Source organism: Populus nigra, chromosome 5 (assembly GCF_951802175.1).
Source record: "Populus nigra chromosome 5, ddPopNigr1.1, whole genome shotgun sequence".
Lineage (NCBI taxonomy): Eukaryota > Viridiplantae > Streptophyta > Magnoliopsida > Malpighiales > Salicaceae > Populus > Populus nigra.
In genome coordinates, this window is record NC_084856.1 from 15,967,927 (window position 1) to 15,984,992 (window position 17,066).

General features: G+C 35.4%; 3 protein-coding genes across 3 annotated transcripts; 2 read left to right on the forward strand and 1 right to left on the reverse strand.

Annotated features, from left to right (window-relative positions):
* Window positions 1-259: 259 nt before the first annotated feature.
* Window positions 260-4,374, forward strand: LOC133694541 (probable protein phosphatase 2C 46). The gene is made up of 5 exons (XM_062116083.1): window positions 260-615; window positions 1,078-1,486; window positions 1,706-2,073; window positions 3,022-3,258; window positions 3,724-4,374. The coding sequence occupies exons 2-5, from the start codon at window positions 1,168-1,170 to the stop codon at window positions 3,991-3,993; spliced, it is 1,194 nt and encodes a 397-aa protein (XP_061972067.1). The 5' UTR covers window positions 260-615; window positions 1,078-1,167; the 3' UTR covers window positions 3,994-4,374.
* A 4,495-nt stretch (window positions 4,375-8,869) lies between these two features.
* On the forward strand, window positions 8,870-12,185 carry LOC133693236 (protein ALTERED PHOSPHATE STARVATION RESPONSE 1-like). The gene is made up of 4 exons (XM_062114415.1): window positions 8,870-10,066; window positions 10,406-10,626; window positions 10,847-11,070; window positions 11,154-12,185. The coding sequence occupies exons 1-4, from the start codon at window positions 9,112-9,114 to the stop codon at window positions 12,007-12,009; spliced, it is 2,256 nt and encodes a 751-aa protein (XP_061970399.1). The 5' UTR covers window positions 8,870-9,111; the 3' UTR covers window positions 12,010-12,185.
* Window positions 12,186-12,483: 298 nt separating this feature from the next.
* On the reverse strand, window positions 12,484-14,705 carry LOC133694829 (probable serine/threonine-protein kinase PBL28). Its single transcript, XM_062116531.1, has 6 exons — window positions 14,474-14,705; window positions 14,180-14,386; window positions 13,852-13,920; window positions 13,702-13,764; window positions 13,290-13,612; window positions 12,484-13,176 (listed from the first exon to the last, which is right to left on the reverse strand). The coding sequence occupies exons 1-6, from the start codon at window positions 14,703-14,705 to the stop codon at window positions 12,709-12,711; spliced, it is 1,362 nt and encodes a 453-aa protein (XP_061972515.1). The 3' UTR covers window positions 12,484-12,708.
* Between the last annotated feature and the right edge of the window lie 2,361 nt (window positions 14,706-17,066).

Sequence of the window (17,066 nt, forward strand, 5' to 3'; positions counted from 1 at the left end):
GCCCACTTCTTAAAAAATTGATTTTTTATTAATTTTTTATATCTTTCGATTATTTTAGTATATTAATATTAAAAATACAATTTTAAAAACAAAAAATTATTATTTTAATGCAATTAAAAAAAATACTTAAAAAAAAACAATCCATGAAACGATTTCAAACAATATCAAACGAAATTGTCTTTCTATTTTTCTTTTGTTATATATGTGGAGCCCATGGTTGCCAGATGCATTGCTGGCTTTTATAGCCATCAATTTGTTCTGTTTTCTTTTATAGGGAGGCTTTTGTCTACTTCAGAAGAACAAAGCGAAGTTTTTTTCTCCACTTCTTTCAAATTCAATCTTCGCACGCGGAAATTGAAAGAGCAAAAGGAAAAAAAAAACCCACCTTTCTATCACCGCTTCTTTCAATTCTCTCGCAAAAAGAACCGAAAAGATTGAAACTTTAGTGTTTTCAGTGAAAAAAAACAGACAGCCTTCTTGTTTGTTTTTATAGTTTTGATGGATCTTTAGATCTAACCCACATGTATTGTTTTGTTTACATTAGATCTCCATCCTTTTCATCTTGTTTAATTCAGTAGGTGACCAGAAACTGTATTGAGAGAGCTATTTTTTACTGTGAGTTTTGTGTTATTGTTGCTATTTTATCACCTATTTTTATGTATGTTTCGTACTTCATGTAAATGGTACTTGTTTTACTTCAATCTTTTTTCTTTGTTGAGTTCTTGAAAGTTGCTTTTTTTTTTTTGTCTATGCAGCCAAATCTTTGAAAAGGTTCAACTTTGATGTATGGAATGTCGAGTTAGATTTGACCCTTTTGATTTTTTTTGGCTGAACTTCATGTTTTTGTTCTTATGTGGTTTTTTGGGCAGTATTAGAATAAGTGTCGAGGTTGTTTGGTATTTGAGAACAGATGGACAAGGGGTTTTGATTTCAGACCTTGTTGCAAAATTTAGGATGGAAGTTGAATTCGTTTTATAATTGTTTTGATTGGATTCAATTACAGTGTTGGTTTTGCTTATGTATGCTTCCAAGTTTTGGCCTTCTTATAGTCTGTGACATGAATTGTTTGGTGTGCAGGAGGGCGACTGGTGAGATTTATTGGAGGTAGTGTTATTGCATCCAATTTGGATGTGGAGGAATTGGAGGTTGGCCCTGGTGAGATGAGGGATGTTATCAAGGTTGATAAACTTTTTGAGGGCCTGCTGGCTGCCATCCTCGGACCGTTACGTCCACACAGGTTCGGAAGCAGCTGGCCGGCAAGATGGGCTACTTTGGTACAAAGACACCGGACAGCATATGAATGGTGAATTCTCTATGGCTGTTGTGCAGGCCAATAATTTACTTGAGGATCAAAGTCAGATTGAGTCAGGTCCGTTGAGCACTCTTGATTCTGGTCCTTATGGCACGTTTGTGGGAATATATGATGGTCATGGTGGGCCGGAGACATCACGTTATGTCAATGATCATCTCTTCCAGCATCTAAAGAGTAAGAAACCTAATCCTTGTGAGCTTGGCATGGGATCGGTCTTGAGTATATAAACTGGATTGTCTTTTGGTTCGATCTGTTATTTTGGAATTTCATTTGATGCCTTAAGTTCAACATAAGCCATGTAATCGTTCAGTGGATGATAGTATTCATGTTTCATTTGGGTGGTTTAAGGTTGGGATTCTTATCTTCTTTCTGATGATGGGCTTAATCTTGCAGGATTCACCTCTGAGCAACAATCCATGTCTGTGGATGTGATTAGGAAAGCATACCAAGCAACTGAAGAGGGATTTCTTTCTCTTGTCACCAAGCAGTGGCCTATGAAACCTCAAATTGCAGCTGTTGGATCTTGCTGCCTGGTGGCCGTGATTTGTGGCGGTATCCTCTACATTGCCAACCTTGGTGATTCCCGAGCTGTCCTTGGGAGGCTTGTCAAGGCAACCGGAGAGGTTCTTGCCATCCAGCTGTCATCAGAGCATAATGTGGCAATAGAATCTGTCAGACAGGAGATGCATTCTTTGCATCCTGATGATTCACAAATTGTGGTTTTGAAGCATAACGTATGGCGTGTGAAGGGCTTGATACAGGTAAATTTGTTGCATGGGTATTGTTGTAGATGTTTTAAATGGCTAGCCTTTGTACTTTACTACTTTGTTGGTATCTTGTTATCGCAAAATTCAAAGCAAGAATTAGATGCATGAATCCTATGAAGCATTGGAAATAGATTGAACTTGTTGCGTATGCCCTTCTTGTTAAATGTGTTTGCATCAAATGACCTTTTTGGGCTTTAGAATTCTAAGGTACACATGGTTATGGAATTTATGTTCCCTTGTTTAGAATTCATGGTGCCTGGTCGCATTTATGATAAATGGATGGAATACTTGCCTGCATTTGGAGCAAGTCAAATTATGCTGTAGAATTATCTGACAAGTGTTATCTGGGTGCTGATGGATCTGTAAGAGGTTCATGTTTTGCCTAATAATCTTGGGGAGATGTAGATTTTGGATTTTGCTGTTGATGTATTGCTTTTTTACCCTTCTACAGTAAATTGCTAAGCTAACATGAGGTGGATTGAAGCCATCTTAGCATGGCTGCAAAAGAACGGAGGCTTTGGGTGGGATGGAGTTCTATGTTTATCATTGATTCCACATGATGGAAGATATAAGAAATTGCATGCTTTAGAATTTAGGTTCTAAACAGGTGGAAAGCTTTCAGACATGGTAGTGCCTTGATGCAATAACAAATCAGATTGATTGATGGTACTTGTAGAAAACACAACATTGAAGTAGTTTCTCTATAATGAGGACATTGATTTCCAAGTAAATATTTAGGGTTCCATGAATGTTGGTCCTAACTTGGAATGAAGTAAAATAAATATATACCATGTTGACCATACTGAAAAAATAAAGACTTTTGCCATTGTCTTTGTCAATTGCAATCATAGTTTTGTGTTTTCACAATGGCTATGAAGTACTATAATTCAGTTTCTAATGTGGATCTTAACGTGGTATCATATTGTGACTAATATACCGCAGATTTCTAGATCTATTGGCGATGTATATCTAAAGAAGGCTGAATTCAACAGAGCGCCGCTGTTTGCAAAGTTCCGTCTTCGGGAACCTTATAAGAGGCCTATTTTAAGCTCTGAACCTTCAATTTCTGTGCATGAACTTCAACCTCATGATCAGTTTCTGATATTTGCTTCTGATGGGCTGTGGGAGCACCTTAGCAATCAAGAAGCAGTTGATATAGTTCAAAATCATCCCCGCAATGTAAGAATTTATTCAAGCATAAACTGGAGATTAACAAATGCTGCCTAGAAATGAATTTTCTTTCCTTTTTTTCTGCCAAAAAAAGATTGTGGAATTTATTTTGTTGTCCTTTGCTTACCGCATTTGCATGTGAACCAATATACATGCTTCTCGCCTGAATTTATTTTGTCCTTAATTGCATCAATCTTTTCTTTTAACTAGTGTGCGGGAGAAATTTTTTTGCACTTGCATTTCAATTGATTTACTTTAATTTTTAGGAGTTTTGGCACAAATTATGCATCAGCTTGCTATTGCACACTCTCTGCCTCCTGTATTGTAGAATTTTGAAATTGGCATGCGACTTGAGGGGCAAGCATTTCATTGTTGGAATTGAATGATTTTTGACGACAGCAGTCATATTAAGTGCTATGTAAGGAAATCTCAAGGCAAAAATTGTAATCCAGTGGTCGCCTAATCTATATACAGGGAATTGCTCGAAGGCTCATAAAAGCTGCATTGCAAGAAGCTGCTAAGAAAAGAGAAATGAGATACTCGGACTTGAAGAAAATTGACCGTGGTGTCCGTCGGCATTTCCATGATGACATCACAGTAGCAGTTGTATTTCTTGATGCAAATCTTGTGAGCAGAGCTAGCACAGTCAAAGGGCCTTCTGTCTCTGTCAGGGGAGGTGGGATTCACCTACCTGCAAAAACCCTAGTCCCCTGTGCCACTCCAATGGAGATTAATAGCACTTAAAGAAAGCTGGCACATAATACTGTTATACCATGGGCTGAACCTTCTCGGAACTTCCATGATGGCATCTGCGCGATTTTCAAGAGATGGAGTGAAGAGGAGGTGATATCCTTAAATTAATTTTTTAATGTACAATGTAACATCGTAACTGGGGACATGTATTTTGTTTAGTTTCTGAGCACACGAGCTGAAAGAAGAGGAAAGAATTGGGGAAATCGAGGTGCAAAGTTGACATGGAAGGTTCCTTCTTGAGGACAAACTTCTTGATGCATTCAATGTACCCTCTTTCCCGCTCTTCATCTTGGAGTCTTTGTTGTTTCTGTAAATTATGTGAAACAGATGCCCCAAAGCATATGTACCTGCGTTTTGCATGTTCTGCTTCCATTGACATTGTGAGCAGTAGCCGACTCTTGTATTCTGTGACTTAAACTGTTAGGCTCTATCCTGACACGCAGTTAGCCCATCAATCATTGAATTGCCCCCCGGCGCTCCCATCCTTTTTCTTTGTAAATACCTGGGAATTATGGAACTGTAAGGCTGGCAAAATCATGTCTGAGAACGGAGAAGCATGGAGAGGGGCAGGTGAGTGCATTTAATCCAGAAATTAATGACATCAATAATGACACCTCCAAATGGCCAAATCTACAGGATGCCCTAAAAAAAACAGAACTGGAATGTACCCCACTTGTTGCAGTGAAGGTTCTCCGTCCACTTGGATGGTTAGTTGTCAGACGAATGAAACAGGCATCAGATTCCGTTCTAACTCCGAAGAGAAGTCAGCACCATGAACCGGTAGGATCCGGTCATGACAACCGTGCGGGAACATAATAAAATAACGGCTGTGATTGCTGTGTTTCGTGAATGCATTAAAAAACCCACAATAAATCTATATAATATATTTTTTCATAGGTCTGTAAAATATATATTGGATTGGTTAATTCATATAAACAATATATTATAACAATTAAAAGGGTCATCAATTATGACAATGAACTTAAAATATAAAAACTATTCAAAAATTAATTTTACAAGTCTTGTTTGAGGCGCATGGATCTAATACCGAGATATTCTACAATCATGTTAATAAAAAAAAGGAAGAAAAAGAAAAAGGGAAAGCAGAGGATGAAGTAAATGATTTTCCAATTTACTTCATGGTATGTGGTGGCAAACAGGGACCCGAAAGGTGCTTCTCCTTAAATTAATATACCCCTGCAAATGCATGGCGTTTACCAAACCGCGACGGAGACCAGACCTTCACACTGTCCGGCCACTGGTAGTGGTTCTCCACTTGCGAACTTTAATTGCAGCAGACAAACTTATTTACTGCTTGCCCTATTGGGCTGTTTTTTTTTAGTATTATTATTCAACAGCCAAAGCAGATTCACATTAATCTAGAAGAGACCCTACACCATCACTAAATTGTCCCTTCGTTTCACTTTCAAGTGGCACAATTCTCAATACATCTATAGCCCCCACCCCCACACCCATTATTCTCTCTTGTCGAACTGTTCCGCCATTTTCTGCCTGCCAGACTAATATTTGGTGGCTTTTTTTTCTTCTTCAAAGGAGCACAGTAATAAAATAACACTGTTTAAAATTTAATTAGAAAAATAGGATGGTTTAGTGAGTTATAGATAATATTTTTCTAAGATAATCATGAGCCGCAATTATTATGATATCTATAATTTTAAAGTCACAAGTGAGATAGATTAAGGGTATGAATGATACGTTGCTTCTGATAAATTTTGATTTTTTTTAATTTTTTTTTATGTTTTTAGATTATTTTGATATGATATTCAAAATATATTTTTTAAAAAAATATGATTTTGATGTGTTTTTAAATAAAAATCACTTTAAAATGCAACATTTACTATATTTTCAAATAGACCCTACGAGTGTATTTGTTTTTGCGTTTAAAAAGCGCTTTTGAAAATTTTAAAATTTGTTTCTTCAAATTATTTTTTTATGATTTTGGATCGTCTCGATGTCCTGATATTAAAAATAAAATTTTTTAAAAAGATTATTTTAATTTATTTTCAAACAAAAAACTCTTTGAAAAATAATTGATACTATAATACCAAATATTACATGTCGCATGTGGGAGGGCGGTGAATGCGGAGTCAAGGGTCAATGAGTAACCACCTAGTTATTTGATTCAGGGTCACTAGGAGATCCAAGTATACTGGTCTTATAAAAAATGGTTAGGAAATGTATTAGCCCTAACATAACTTACTTAAGGTAAGCTGCATTGTATGGTCTATATATGATTTAAAGGTTTTGATAATTTCCTAACCAATTATCTATCTATGACTCCTAATAAAAATTTACTCCCATGAATAAATTTATCCATGGTTCACCTATTCTGGAAGGCAAAAGGATTCTCCACAACTTGTATATTGTTGTGAAAAACAATTCTGAAAATTTTCTAGTCAACTCTTGGTATTTAAATATCAGTCTACTTATAGGTCCAACATTTATATCAAGATGTTGACCATTAATTTTCATGAATTAATTTTTTTTAGAATTATTGAAATATTGATCAAATCCTTAAGGAATTTTACAAACTTATTGTGAATTTCAAAAACAAAATGTAAAGAAAAATCAACACATATTTTCTAAAACCATGCTAAAAAATATTTTTCTCTCTCTTTTTTTATAAATAAAAATGTGTTTTTTTTATAAGAATTAGGCCGTATGCAACAAAAAAAATCATTCTTTGATTTTTAAAAGAATTTTTTTAGGACCATGTTTGGCAAAACCATATTTTTGTTTAAAACAAAATTGTCTAAACATGCTTAATGACGTGTTTGCCAAACACGCCTTTAAGCCAAAATCTTTTTTATCAAAACAGTAGCATACCAAACAAATCCTTAGGCATTTGACACAATTTAAACCTGACCGGGTCAACCTGAAAACACTGGTTCAACCATGAACCAAATAAAAAACTAAGGTTTAACCCAAAAACTAAACCAAAATAAACCATTAACAAAAAATGGATCAAAACTAAAATAAAAGACAAAAACCATACTTTTTTCTAACAAAAAAGATCAAAAACCACGAAAAACAAAGATCATGAAAAGCAATGAAGAACATTCAAATTCAAACCCAACAACGTAAACATCAAAACTAGACCAAATTTCAAACAATAAAAGGCAATATTTTATTCGCAATCAAGCATATATAAAAAATAAAGTATCTATTTGCTTCGACTCTTACTCAAACATCATATTTTTTGTTGAAAATGGGTTTCGGTTCAAAACCTAAACCCTGAGATTAAAACCCATAAAAACACGCTATTGATGCATGAAAACCCTAGATTATTTACTAATGATGATACACAAACTTGCAGAAACCAAAATCAAATCAAAATGAGACATAAAACTAGCACTCAAGACAATGTTTTTCATATGAACATGAAAAACATGAACCCAAGTTGCCTAGATAACCTAGCATATACTGTCAAACCTAAAAAAATATATTTTAGACCTTCAAAACAAGCTCTCTTAGCCCCAGTAAACCATATAAACATAAATAAACATGTTTGAATAAAAAACACTAACAAATAATCCTAAATCATAAAAAAATATGTATAAAATTTTAACTCAAAACTGTGGTCCTATTATCAGCCAATAAAAACATCAAAATTCAATCTAAAACTGATTTTTTAAACATTTGAGACCTAAACTAAACTTAAGAATCAATAACATGTATTAGCAATCTAGAAAAATTAAAAATGCATGTATTTGCATAGTTGGGAGTATTTTTTTTTAGATTTGCAGTAAAAAAAAAAGCTTTCAGTCTTTAAGGCTTCACACTTGACCAATAAGAGAAATATAAAGGAAATAAAATAAAAAAATAAAGCTAATCATGTTGATTACTCTTGAGCTATGCAAGGTGCTTTTACCACTCGAACTGCTTTTACCATTCTTGCACTTGTGCTTGGAATGTCTCTTTCATGTTCAAAAGGAAAAATAATTGGGCTATTATGTATTTACATGAACACAGTTGTTGTGAATTTATGACAAAACCCCACCAAAAGTATATCACTATAAGGTTCTTTGAATCTTTATTTACTTTTTGAGTAGCCAGCAACCTCAAAATCTCACCATGATCATAGGCATAACCTTTTTTCTTGTGTGCTCTGTGTAAGAATGATTATTTTTTTTATAAATGTATTAAAATAATTAAAATTTTTAATTTTAAAAAATATTTTTCCGTATAGTGTTCCAAAGGCGTTTTCAAACACTACGTAGTTGATTGGGCCACTTGTTAAACATTAGTCAAGCAGTGGTTTTCACATTATCCTGAAGAGAAAAGTTGACATGATTTGTTTTTGTGACAACAGAAAAAAACAAAGCAAGAATTGCTTTTGACTCTTCGAATCTTTCTTTCTTCTCAGTCACTCGCTCAATGGGCCTAGGGCAACAAGACACCAGCGAAAAATATCAGCAAAAATCTAGCAAAATCTCTCCATGTATGGCAATGGAGTAAGTGGGGGGTTTAGGGCTATTCACTTTTTAAGTCCATCTTGCAAACAGAGAGCTTTTAAGATCTTGACATCGTCGGTGCTATGCCAACGCCATTTTTCTCTGTTTGGATAGTACTGAATTCAACATTATTTTCCATGGAACATGCACTGGTTTGGTGCCAATAAGGTCTTTGGTTAGCTATTTGTCTCTTGCTCCGCCTTTGGCCCAGCTGTTTCTCTTTTCTTCTACTAAAATCCAAACCCCTTGCATTGTCCTTTTATCCTTTACTATCTGCTTGTGTGATTCTCTTTCACTTTTCCAACACTACGTACGCTTTTTTTTTTTTATTAAAGTGTTCTTAGTTTAAAAAAAATATTAAGCCCATGTCTTTTAGAGTTCTTGATAGCCATGGTGATGTTAAAAATAACAAAAATTAAAAAAAAAATACATATTAATAATTTTAAAGAAAAAAACTATTTATAAAAAACAAGTCTCAAACAGCCATCCCTTTCCCTAACATCATCCACATCATCCACCATTTTTTGCACCTCCAAGGGAAATCTTTCTCTAGTTTCTTACACTAAAGAAGGTTGTTTCTTTCTTCTTCTTCTTCTTCTTTTTTTGTCACAAGACAGTACATTGTCGGCGTCAAATGGGGTGTGCAGTGTCAAAGCAAGATGAAGAAGACAATGTGGTCTCGCTGTGTAGAGAAAGAAAAAGACTACTTAAGTTCGCTGTAGAGAGAAGGTATGCTTTTGCAGATGCTCAATGTAAATATAACCAGTCTCTTTATGGAGTAGCAATGGCTTTAAGGTTGTTTGTTGCTAGACATTCATCTCCAAATTCTCCTTTCCTTATTACCTTCCCTTCTACTTCTTCTACTAATGACCCTAAAGAGACCCTTATTTGCAATTCCAACTTTCATCAACAAAGACCAACTGAAGCCACGCATGCGACTATTTCATGTCAAGACTCGGTTTCTAAAGTTTCTTTAGTGTCTCCCAAGTTAGAGACTCAAAAACAAGAAGTAGTTCAAGAATGTAGTGATAATGAGGATTTTGAAGAAGAAAGTGACAGTGAAGATGGAGGAGGGGTTTGCTCACATTTTTATGGCAATGAAGATGGGGAAGGAGTTTGTGATCATTTTTATGATGAGGCGAGTCCATTAATGCCATCATCAGAGAGGGGATTTGGGTGGGATTTTTTTAACCCTTTTGATGAAGTGAGGACTGAAGTGGTAAATGGATTTCGTCAAAGCTCTGATGAGGATTTCAGGGCTGTGAGAGAGAAGGAGGGGATTCCTGAGCTAGAAGAAGTAAATGAGAGGGTAAAGAGTGAGAATGAACAAGTGGATATGAAAATTGGTGATGTGGGTTGTAAAGAGAGTGGGGTTAGTGATGTGAAAAGTGGGGATAGTGCTAATGTTGAATTAGGAGAGAGCAAGGGTTTAAGAGTGATTGATACACCAACAAAGGGGAGGGAATTGCTGGAAGCATTGAAGGATATTGAGGACCATTTTATTAAGGCTTATGATTCTGGTTTGGAAATTTCAAGGATGCTGGAGGCCAATAGGGTTCAATTTCTATCTGGTTTGGATGAAATCAAAGGTAGGCTTTTGTTCTTCTGCTTGTTGATGTGCTGTTTTTAATTGATTGCAATTTATGTCTATATTTTGGTATGGCTGTGATCATTTACTTGGAGTAAAGAATTAACTAGTAAACACGTCTATAGTTTATCTCAACTTTAACTAGGTTTTCAAAATTGTTGTAATCGTCCTTGTTACTTTGCTTCAATGGCACAGATTCTGCTTAGTTATTGTTCCTAAAATTTGTGTCAAATTCTTAATTTAATTACAAGAAAGCAAAATTCCTCTTTGTCTGTTGCACATTCCTTAAATTCCAGCTAGGCAATTACCTTGTCAGTTCATTCATATCTTCTGGTTGCAGAGAGCTCAAATAAGCTTGCCCGATCAATTACCTGGAGCCGTTCCCTCTCATCTCGGTCGTCCTCTTCTAAAAGTCTCCTTTCATCTAGCTCTGTCAGTTCTTCCATGTGGACAGAACTCAAGAGTGATCTATTTGATGACTATGGGATGGATGCAGGGAGCCACTCCTTGACCCTTGGACGATTATATGCTTGGGAGAAGAAACTTTATGAGGAAGTGAAGGTTAATTACAAATCCCATCGGTCATGTTCAACTCTGAAATCCAAGTTGCCTGTTCGCTATCTTTGTAAATTTATTAGAAGGGCATATGGCTTTCTTACACCAATACCTTATCCGCTCATATATATTGCAATGAAGTATCAGTTCTATAATGCTGCAGGCATATGCTTGTTGCTTTGATGTCACTCAATTAACATTAATATAGTTCCTTTAACATGCTCAGGCTGGAGAGCAGACCAGGAAACTCTATGTACGAAAATGCTCTCGTTTGAGAAATCAGGATACTTCTGACGAGGGCCTCCACTTGATAGATAAATCATGTGCTGAAGCAAATGACCTGCATAGTCGGATCTCAGTTGCGCTGCGAAGTGTGGAATCAATCTCTGACAGAATCCAGAAATTGAGAGATGAAGAGTTGGAGCCACAACTTATCGAACTGCTACATGGGTAAGTAGATCTTTTTTGAAGGACATAAGAAGAGGATGTTTCAAATTAGTTGTGTAATGACATCCAAACTTCCACTTATGCAGCCTAATGAGGAACTGGAAGATAATGTTGGAATCCCATGAAACCCAAAATCGAGTAATGCTTGAAGTGAATTATTTCAACTGTCCAGCATATGGGAAGTTCTCCAATGACTCTCATCGTCTCGCTACTCTTCAACTTGAGGCAGAACTTGACAATTGGCATTCATCTTTCACTGCTTATGTATCTACACAGAAGGCATACATTGAAGCTCTTGGTGGTTGGCTATCCCAGTTTGTTTCTCCAAAAGTTGAATTCTGCTCCAGTGGCAACTCTTTAGTTCGTCCTTATAGAATAAATTGGCCACCATTGCTAGTAACCTGTCATGATTGGTCAGCATGCCTAGATAAGTTGCCACGTAAGACTGTTACTTGTGCCATGAAGAGCTTTGGAAAGGATATCCATGCCCTATGGAATCAGCAAGGAGAAGAACAACAACAAAAGAGGAAAGTTGATGGATTGGCCAAAGAACTTGACAGGAGGACTCTGGCATTCCAGAGAGCAGAGAGGAGGATTCTTGAATCCAAGATTTCTGAGCAGGAATCTAAATTGACAGCGCGTAACTGCATAGAATACATAGCTGAAAGGAAAAATCAATTGGAAATGTTCAGGAAGAGGCTAGATGAAGAGCAGGGAAAGCACCTTGCTAGCATGCAAGAGACACATGGGATCACCATAAATGGATTTCAGAGAGGATTTTCTTCAGTGTTTGAGTCCTTGGCTGAGTTTTCGAAGGCAACAGTAAAGATGTATTCTGATCTCGGTACGTACATGAAAAATGCAAAAACAGAAGAGAATAATGATAGTAACATATCCTATATGGAAGAGATGGGATCCCAGGCTCCAAGTTGTAAGGCATAATAGGTGAAAATAGAACTACTGGAGTGTTTTGAGAATCTTGCAGGCTTTTCCAATCCTTTGTTTCTCAAAAAAGGAATTGCATAGTGAGGTTCTTAAATAGTTGTATCATATTCTTGTAGACAGCTAGTTGTTTTAATCCATGTTTGATATCGTGGTTTAACCATGTTTTTGAATTATTATTTTTTTTTTTAGTTTTAAATTATTTTTTTGTGTTTATAAGTTATTTAATGTGTTGTCAAAATTAAATTTTAAAAATAAAAAAATATTATTTTAATATTTTTTTTTAAAAAAAAAACATTTTGCAAAGGAAGAAGGAAAAGTGGCTAACAATAAAAAAAACTTCTCTGATAGCAGAAGGCAATTTAAGGAAATTCTAGAAATGATGCAACATTAAGCTATTCTTCCGGTCCTCTTCTAGGACATCCCATGGTTGCTCAAGTGCATAAGATCGACTTTGTCATTTTTGGGAAAAACTAAAAGGAAATTCCAGTACCAGATAAAGTCAAAGAGATTGAGCAGACTACAAACTTCTCTGCCTAATTTTGATGAACAGAACAAATTAAATATCTCAGGACAAATATATAAGAAGGGCTATCAACAATGTGCCAAAACCGCTCCCCAACCCTTCCAGTGAAGGAGGTATCACTTGCATGAACAGAAAGTTGCGTTGCTAAAGCTCAAGCACGACCAATTACATGTTCAACTGATCTCTTCTTTGCTTGTCTCTTCACTTATTCCTCTCAAATTGTTCTTATCGATGTCAATGTTGACACTAGCAGCCTCTAAACACTTCATGCTTGTGCTGTGAAAAAAGATGCTATCCATCTCAACGTGAAACCTTTGAAATCCAACACCATCTATGCTGACAAAACTCTGGGAATTTTCATATGATCTTCGAGGTCCACGATCCATTGATCTACGAGAACTGCTTGATGATCTCCAATAATCCTTTGAAGGTTCTTTGTCGACGAAGTTATCAGCTAAATATAAGGCCTCTTCTAGCTCTTGCCACACCCGGGTCATCGTAGGCCGGTCTTTAGGATTTTTCACTACACATCTCAGACCAAGTTCTCCCATCTTTAGCATCATTTCCATGTCGCAGGAATCTGTTAGAAGATTAGCATCTAAAATTTCTTCAACCCTGCCACTTTCTAAGCTAGGCCTTGCCTGCATTTTAGCAACATACATCATCTCATTTTCAACTATGAAGAAAAAATATTAAAACCATTGCTAGAATGATGATCTGCATCTTGTTCAGTTCTATATCTAGTTATGCATACCCATTCAATTATATTGTAGTTTGATGGATTTCTTGTTAAATCAACTGCAGGCCGGGCAGTGACAAGCTGCAAGAGTATGACTCCAAAGCTGTATACATCACTAAAAGGACTTAAATGACAGCTTGAACAATAGGCAGGATCAAGGTATCCCGGAGTTCCTTTGATCTGGCTACTGACATAAGATTGATCCCCAATAGGTCCCATCTTCACTAGCCCAAAATCTGAAACTTTTGCTTCAAAACCATCTCCTACTAGAATGTTACTTGGTTTTATATCACGGTGGATTATGCTAGGCTTGATCCCATCATGCAAATGAGCTATGCCTGCAATTTTTCAGTAACGTCATGATAAATAGTTAGTACTCTATTCAGTTTTATTATTTTCTAGAGACAGTAATTAAGAGGACATGTACCCTTAGCTGCTCCAATGGCTATGTTTACTCTTTGCCTCCAAGTTAAGCTTCTCCCTCCTTTTCCTGCAAGGAAATCATGCAGATGAGGAACAAAACGTCACATATTTAAGAAAGCTAAGCAGGTATTACAAGCAAGAAGTTGAAGCTTACCGGTAATGTAATCAAGCAAAGAACCATTTGGTACATACTCATAAACCAACATTTGTGTTCTTTTTGGTCCTGTTTGAGACAGCGTTAAGCATATACACGTTTAGTACATGCACAGAAGACAAAGAAAACGACTCAATATGCAACATTTCTATACCAGTTTGTTCACAAAATCCGACCAAGCCAACAAGGTTTCTGTGCTTTACTTTGGAAAGCAGATTCACTTCTGTTTCGAAAAAAGAATACACACAAGGATAGATCAGCCACTCAAACTCATGAGCCTCAAAAACTTTTAAGTTTGTACATGCTTGCATAGGTTGATCAGGCTTACCATTTCTAAATTCTTCGGTGCTCTGGTATGATTCAGCATGGTCTCTCTTGATCGCTAGAGCAGTACCCTCCAATTCAAAAGTCCCTTTGTAGACATTCGCAAATGCACCAGACCCCAACAAGCTATCATCACTAAAGTTCTTCGTAGCCCTCTCTAACTCCTCCAACTGAAATCGCCTCAATGATAATGTCCCAGCTTTCAAACTTCCTAATCCTCCAAAACCACACAACTGATCAGTTCACAAAATAGAAGGTTCACATTGATCATAGAAGGTACATGTTGTCTTACACTAACCTTTATGTAACCAGTATCTTTGCCAAAAAATTGGAAAGAGTCTTCTCCTGAAAAACAAACAGAGTGAAGTAACAACTGATATTGTTACAATCCCAATAATTAGTGCTCCCCATATATGTTTATCATGCCTTCGATTATTATTAGCAATTCTGGTCTCATGAATTAGCGGTGCTGGTGAATTTGGAAATGATGTTGGTTGGGTTGCCAAATAATAGTAGCTCTTTGCTGCCATCTTAACTTGAATGCATAGAAATTTTGCCTTGTAAAACTAGCTAGCTAGGATAGCTTAATTTAGATGCACTAGCATTTTCTTTAGTCTTGACACATCATTACCCTAAAATGTGATAGATTAGAGAAGAGAAAGAGAGTATTGATGAAGAGGGAAGATCGCTGTCGGAAAGGATGCAGTTTTTAGTGACAAAAATTGAAACCATTGCCGGCAGACCAATATTTACAAAGCAAGTATATATCTTATAGAGTCACTCTCCATATGACATAATTCAAAGACTAAGTCTTCTCTTCGGACGGCATATAATCCATGCAAACTTGAGGACCTCTACGTAATACATGAGTTTTTGTGTGTGATCATTCGCTATGAACAAAATTAGAAATGGTAACTCCAAGCTTAATTAAGGTTCAAAATGTATTAATATAAGCATTAACATGATTCCCTTTCACTGCATCACAGGATTGTTTTGTTGCATGCTTGTTGTCTGCATGATTCCTGGATCATTAAATATTGATGTTTAGTGATGCTAGCACGCGGTATTATGTCGTCTTTAGTACTAGCTGATGAAAAATATTCTCTGCAGAATACAACATTCAACTAATTTTGATACTCACGGGAGGATAATAGATACTGATTCAACATCTTGATAGGAATCTAGATGATGGATATTATAATTGACCAGGTAATTAGCATTAAGCTTGTATATATGTTATGATTTTGTCATTGAATTTTGAGAAGATTGTGTGTTGTCTCTTGTTGTTGTTTGGGCCTATGCTCTTAATTATTAAATGGGTTAGACAATTGCTAGTCTTACCTTAATGATAAGTATTATAGCGGTGGTCTCATGGACTGTTTTGAGTGCATGTCTGTGTGTGTGAGAGAGACTGTTTTAAGCATGTCGCGCAGCAGTCAGAAAAGAAACATTGGCAAAAGTCATCTTTTGTTTTTTTTTTTTTTTTTTGTACACGTACGTCGACGGAAGAAATGTCCCCATTTACTGGTGGATTGCCAAGATTTCATTTTGAGCTAAATCAAAATTTCTTTTATTGTACAAATTATTGGAATTTAGAATATCTTAATTAAGTTCAACACCTTCCGAGTTTATTAATATTCAAAATGATGGCCAAGGAGTTTATTTAATATTTAACTATCTAGTAAGTGACACAGTATTAAAAGTTTGGAATAAAAAAAAATTATTTTCCTTATGATCTCAGGTTCGAATCATATGATTGCTAATATTATAGTCACTGGAGGCTTACATGATCATTAACTTCAAGACCCGTGGAATTAGTCGAGGTGCGCGCAAGCTGAGCCGGACACTCACGTTAATAAAAAAATATCAAAATGTATTTAATTTTTTGTATAAAAAAGGTTCAAATTTGAGACTTTTTTACACAAAAATACCAATATTTGTTAAGCTACAATTCCTTGGATTAAAAGAGCTTTTACATTGAAAAAGCTAACTTGATGACTCTCTAATCATTAAACTAAAACATAAATAAAATTAAATAGATATGGGTATCATCTCTCTCATTGGATTTGCCAGAGGCTTACTCGTCTGCTATGAAATATGTTTCAACCAATTTCATCCTAACGACTGAGTAATGTTTTCATCCTTCGAAATATTCATGACATATCATGGAGAAACTCTCTTAATTTTAGTTTTTAAGAATAATTTTGAATTGAAAGGATGCATAATTGCTGAGTAATGTGGACTTTTGAAAGTACATTTCTTTTTGGCATCTCAATTAATATCTTGCATATATTTCATTACCACAACATAATTAACAAACTACAAGGACAACACCAAACGTTGGCAATCTTTATACTAGTGTATTCACACCATACTATATTTACAAAAAATTCCTCCCTTTTTATCCTAAGATTCACCTTTTTCTTTTCTACTGACATGATATAACCACAAAGTTTTTATCTTCTCTAAAACCTTATCCCACTATATTAGTCTTACTATTACTTGTATCAAAATTAACTTCTTTGGATTACAATTATATATATATATATATTAAAATGATTAGCTTTGATTAGTGAATGATTATTTGCGTTGATGAAGATGAATTTGTTTAGATTATTAGCTTATCCAAATTAGATTAAAAAAAATCAGTTAAGTTTATCATATCGGATGTAACATGACTATTTTTATAATTATCTAGTTTGTATGGATAAATTACATAGGAAGTTAAAATAGGTTTTATCAAAAAAGATAAATACAAGTTATCCGAAGATAACTATTAGAGAAGTGTTTTTGTGAAACACGATTAACAGTTTAATAAGAACATGATAAATTAGAAAGCTTGAAGATAATATTTATCAAAGGTTCTTATCCTTATCACATGGATGTATATA